This window comes from Bidens hawaiensis, unplaced genomic scaffold (genome assembly GCF_021521415.1).
Source record: "Bidens hawaiensis isolate Kalapana, Puna unplaced genomic scaffold, B.hawaiensis_p1.1 tig00025636_1, whole genome shotgun sequence".
Classification (NCBI taxonomy): domain Eukaryota; kingdom Viridiplantae; phylum Streptophyta; class Magnoliopsida; order Asterales; family Asteraceae; genus Bidens; species Bidens hawaiensis.
Window position 1 is genome coordinate 17,110 of NW_027494106.1, and position 6,147 is coordinate 23,256.

Genomic DNA, 6,147 nt, shown 5'->3' on the forward strand with positions numbered 1-6,147 from the left:
TTTCTTTGTGTTAGTAAAAATTGAACCCTTAAATTATTATAGTATATATTTTTTTAATTGTTTTACCCTAACCAGAAGTAGAATTTGATGTAAGCTTACCATCCTCGTTATAGCGAACAATTTTTATTTTTTATAAACATTTTATTACACTTTTAGCGTTAGATGCCCTAGTTATCTTCCTCTTTTAATTTTCCTTTTAAAAGTTATAATATAGCATTTGATTTCTAACTAATCTAATGAAAGTATAATTAGCTTTTCATCATTGTCTAATGTACAATGTGTGTTTGTTAGCACAAGAACAAACATGAACGGGGCATATTCATATTAGTCTTTTTAACAGTAACTTAACGAAACAGTATAACACAAACAATCAAACGAACGTTGTTTTCTTGTTGGTGTTCGTGTGTTTAGAAAATGAGCATAGTCGCATTCGCTTTTGTTCTAAACGAACGATTCATGAACATAAATAGACACATACGAACATAACTAAACACAAATAACCGAATATAAACTAACGTAAATGAACACCTGCTACAAGTAAACATGAACAAAAATTAAACATATATTTTAATTTCATAATATATATAAACAGACAAACTTAAACTTAAATGTAAACCAACAAACATAAATAAATAAATGAACGTAAACAAACGAACACTCCTAGCTCATACAATCTCCGACGGAGATCCCATCGGAGTAAAAAACACCAGCGATTCATACACTTGCAACGACACATTCTCAGTCACCAAATTCTGTACCGAGTCAACAACAGACATGGTAGTCGACTCAGCCTCTTCTCTATCATCTTCTTTGATCGTACAAAGAACCCGTGAAGGCGCATTTGCCTCCAACAACTTAAACACGTCCGGTTTTTGTGTCATAGGCTCGGATGGCTCGACACTTGTTGTTTGTGACTTCAAACCGAAGAAATAGAGTAACTCCTTAGGTGAATATTTATTGGGAGGTTGGGAGGACGGTGGGCGGCGGCGGCGGAGGACGAAGAGGAGTTCGGCGAAGAGAACCACGACGGAGACCACGAAGGTTATGGTTAGAGCAGTGGTGAGCTTGTCTATGTTCATTTTGGAATGTGTTTGATTTAAATTGGAAAATAATAATATTGGAATACTTTATATAGTGGAAAATAGTAAAAGTGGAATCTTTGTCACTTGATGCAAATTTGAATCATGTTGGCGGATGTTAAAAGAGTGACCACATTGATCATGGAATATATCGAATTTTGTTTTGTATATGATGAATTGATTAAATTAAAGTATTGATGTTTTAAAACTAACTATGAAAATTAGTAATATTTATTTAGTTTTTAATCAAATATTGATAAAAAATAATTGTGGCAAATGAATCGAACACATATATGTAGGTAGATAAACATAAAAAGTGAACTAATTAATTAATATTTCTTATGAAATTCAGAGCTAGAATAAACAATATAGTTATTATAATAAAGGTATAACATTTTATTACGTTTAAAATAGTAAACGTTTTATTTACCGAAAAATGTGACGTAAGACTATGATGGCTTAATATATTCAATTATTCATTATCTTATTACGTTTAACAAGCAAAACAAACTATAAAATAGTATATGTACTAATTATTATTCTTTTTTTCTTCATTTTCAAAGTTCACCGACTTGATTGTTTAGGTACGTAGCTTCCAACTATTAATATCATATAGATTCTAATGAACAATGTGTGAATCGAATCGGCTATACACATATATCATCCAAATGTACTGGGTGTGAATTCGGACAAGTTTGGTTGAGAATTGAAGGTACGGATTAGTCAGGGTTTGTTCGCGGTGTGTTTACGAGTTGTTTAAGTTGTTATTTGTTGATTTGGTGTTGTTACGGACGAGAAATACACAATTGATTGAGATTTGGATTTAAGTTTGGATATGAGTATATGAAGATTTGGAAATCTTGTTGAAGTTTTGAATGCTTCATTCGTTATGTATTACGACTCATTCGTTATACCGTAGCTTGCCATTCGTTATAGCATCATAACCGTTTTTGACACGTGACGGGTTGTTGTAACTGATCATTCGGCACACACGTGTCATTATTCTGGTCTAATTGGGGAACATGGGAGGACCTAAGGGATTTGAGGGGTTGTCCGGTATACCCCTCGACTTTCATGACGAAGTGTAAAATTAGTGAATATCTTTATAGTCTATGTTTTATGTACTAAGATACCCTATCCGATATTTTCATTTTCAAATATCCTTGAATTTTACTTCTAGATTCGCCATTGTTGGAGAACCGACGTTGGAGTAATCGGGGGATGTGGTGGAGCATGTCCCTTCTTGGCGTTATGGTTACTTTGACACTTATAAAAAAATGAAAAAAGTAAAAGACAATAATTAGGGTTTTGATAGCTAAAAAAGTTTTATTAATAAGATTTTGGTCCCGAATAGAAAATTAAGGTTCGTATCGTCTCGAAGATCAAACATATCATTTTAAGAGACAACTAGAGGCTAGAGTAGAGGTGCACAAATCGAGTATTAGAAAAACCAAGGTTCGGTTATGGAATTGGGTTTGGTTATGATCGGGTATTGGAAAATCGAGTATTAGCAATACCCGGGTCGGGTTTGGGTTCGAGTATTGCCTCTAAAAACCATAGCTATGTATCGGGTTCGAGTTGGGTATAAAACCATGTATTCTAAAACCGGGTATTTGAATATACTATTTCCGGGTATTGAAAAACCATATTTTCGGGGTTTTTTCCGGATATTTTTGGGTAGAGATTGGAATTTTTCAGGTGTTGCACTTTTTAGGGGTATTTTTAGAGTAATTTTCAGCTATTTTTTGGGTAATTTCGGTTATAAATCGGGTATTTGAAAAACCCTGCTTCGGGTATTGGAAAAACCCGTTTCCGGGTATGGAACCGGTTCGGGGGTTCGGGTATTACCAGATATAAATCAGGTCCGGTTCGAGTACGGCTTATGGCATTAAAATGCATACCCTATCTGTACCCTATGGGTACGAATTCAAATATTAAAAACCCGGGTATACGAAAACCGATTCCGGGTTCAGTTTTTTTTTTTTCACTTCTAGGCTAGAGGCTTGAACATTCAGTTACAAGAATATGTTGGTAAAATATTTTTAATACAAAGCCCACTAGAGTATGGGCCTCAGTAGGTCCGAATCGACTTGGATTTAGTGCATATTGTTTTTTGTAACAAATAAAAAAAATGGTCCACAACTCCACATAAGTTTCTTTTGATGTTGATGGTAAATCAACTAAACAACCAAATCGGTAGAGGGCCGAAGCGACTTTTATTTGTGTTATAAACAAAATAAAATTAAAAACCATCAATTTCGCCTCTCTTTGTCGTCATAAAGTATTAAGGTGAGACATTATACAAATTCTTGTATATGATATATATCAACATAGTTTGTACTTCTATTACGGTGATAGGTACAACCTTACAAGTCAAATGGATGAACTTGAGACAACCAAACACAAAGATATCAATTCAATTCAATTCAATTCAATTATATATGATATACATTTTGCAATGCACAAAATGAGGCAACCAAAAAACATGATTGTCATGTGGAAACACAAAATTTGTACATTGATTGGCTCTACTCGTGTTTAAACGAACCAACAAGAATTATGATTACGATTGTAGCGTTCAACACCTGTATTGAGGTTTCCGGATTCAAGATTCACTTACTATGCCTTCCAAGAAACTCTCCAATATATTTCAAAAGATTAAAACAAGTTCAACATACACAAAGAAACCTCAGAAAACACACTATCACTGATTCACTATCACTATCGTTATCACTATCGCTATCACTGTCAACTATCAACATATCATCTTTTCTTTAGTTTTTGCTTATCGGTTTTCTTTAAAAACGGAAAAGAAAAAAAGGGCACCTCGGACCTTGACCTTGTCGGTTTTGAAGTTAAATAATGAACTATTTCAAAAAATTTAGTTTGGCCAAGCTCTGATGAATTGTGCCAATAATAAATCGCCACATCCCATGCTTTCGCTCTCATTACCTTTAAATTTCTTTCAATATCGGTTTCGTGCCGCGCTACAAATGGCCTCAACATTGCATTATATACATACCCTGTTCCCTGAATCATACGTAAACTTTTCTTTTTTTAGAAACCAAAATGGTAATACGTAGGGGTGTGTACGGGTCGGTTTTTGGGGGTAAACTGAACCAAAAACCGAAGAAAAATTATTTTTGAATTTTGAAAAGCATTTGGTTTCAGGTCTTTAGGTTTTTAGTTTTCAAAATGGGTCCAGCTCGGTTTTGGTTTTTAGGTTTTGCCATTTGGGTTTGCAATTTTTCGGCTGAAAAAAACACCCCAAAGTAGTGAATTTGGGCATCACTTTTTTTTCTTAATTAAATTTTAATTGATTATCACACATTTTTGACTAAAATTTTAGGCTACACCATTTAGTAACAAAAAAGCAGTTTTTTCCTGTGTTTTATGGGTTTAGTTCGGTTTTTTCTGTTTTCGAAATATGCAAAACAGAACTGGAAATTTGCATTTTGAAAAAAAAAACAAAACATTTGGGTTTGGTTATTTCAGTTCGCTTTTATCAATTATTTCGGTTACGGATCGTTTATTTCAGTTTCATGCACACCCCCTAGTATTAGTTCGCGGAATGAAAAATGATCATCCTTTACCTTAGTTTTAGGATACCATAAGTAGATGATGAGTGCTAGCTTCAGTTCTTTATACAATGGTACCCTATAAAACAATATTCACAAAATAATTTTTGATGAATTCTAATATGAAAACATGCATATATTATACTAATAAAGAGAATTTTTTATACATACCATGAAATGAATATATCACCAATTCTTTCAAAAACTGTAACAACTGCAATGATGACCCTGCAAAAAATTCATAACTAACAATCAAGATTCAGTTACCACTTCACATTCGATGGAAAAAAGGTTTGACCTTTTTAAAAGGGTAAGTTTGACCAAGATTTTCTTTGAAAAGGAGATGTTTGATTATTCAATTTGTAAGATTAAAACATCAACAAGCAACTAAAATGTCACATTCATCAAATATAGATAATCAAACAACCAATACAGTCAATTTAAAATTACTCAAATTGTGAAAATAAAAATAATAAGAAAGAAAATTAGTATTACCAATATTGACACCAAAATCTTAATTCTGAATTTCCTGAGCCATGCTTCTCAATGGTTTTGAAACACTCAAAAGCTGGATATGCATATCCAAGGATTAACCTGTACCCATATCCAAACATCACCAAATTTCACCAATTTCACCAAAATGGCAAAATATAAATCCAGATTAAATCAATGAAGAAATCAAGATTAAGATTAATAAATGGAAGTTGCTTGCTTACACAAGACTGTTTATTATGAGCTCACCCAGCATCTTCTTCCAATATTCTGAAACAAAAATTAAAATTAATCTTTAAGCAAGGATTAACCTAACTGGATCAACACCCATTTCAATTCACCAAAAAAGATTACCAATTCACAAAAAAAAAAAAAAAAAACTTTTGCATAAAGTACCCACTAGGGATCAATTAAGAGCAGATCAAATCTGAATAAAAATTGGAACTAATTAAGATTGAAAGCCCCTTGAATGAAACAAACCCATTTTGATGTGATGATAAAGGATGGATTTATAATGGGAAGAAGGTTTACCTTAAGAGGAAGTCAAATTGTGTAAGATTCTTGTGATGAGCAACAATGGTGAGAGAGTGTGTGTGTTTGTATTGGAAATTGAAGGTGTAAGAGAGTGGGGTGAGGGGTATTACTGAGGTGGGGTATATTACTTTTTGCTAATTGCTAATTTTTATTAAGTTTCATGATTAGTAAGCAAAGTTGTTGCCTTTGAAAAAGGTATAAGTTAATTATTATAAATTATAATTAGTATATTTAATTTGCCTACTTAACGGCTGGATTTGAGTTTGTTATTATCCTTATCTTTGACTAATATTAAATTGTTTTATCAAAAGTTGAAAATACTAAAATGAATCCATTACTTGTCAATGAATCTTCCGGGAGGTAAAATGGGGATGAACATGTAGGTCATTGATCCAAATATTAAAAAAAAATTCTATTGTTTATTTAACTATACTATTTTTTTAAATGTACTTTTTCATAAATGT

At 32.6% G+C, this 6,147-nt stretch overlaps 1 protein-coding gene across 1 annotated transcript; it reads right to left on the reverse strand.

Moving 5' to 3' along the window:
• Positions 1 to 3,604: 3,604 nt before the first annotated feature.
• LOC143571949 (putative HVA22-like protein g) lies at positions 3,605 to 5,784 on the reverse strand. Its single transcript, XM_077057240.1, has 6 exons — positions 5,681 to 5,784; positions 5,374 to 5,419; positions 5,153 to 5,251; positions 4,829 to 4,885; positions 4,673 to 4,736; positions 3,605 to 4,109 (listed from the first exon to the last, which is right to left on the reverse strand). The coding sequence occupies exons 2-6, from the start codon at positions 5,403 to 5,405 to the stop codon at positions 3,843 to 3,845; spliced, it is 519 nt and encodes a 172-aa protein (XP_076913355.1). The 5' UTR covers positions 5,406 to 5,419; positions 5,681 to 5,784; the 3' UTR covers positions 3,605 to 3,842.
• Positions 5,785 to 6,147: the final 363 nt, after the last annotated feature.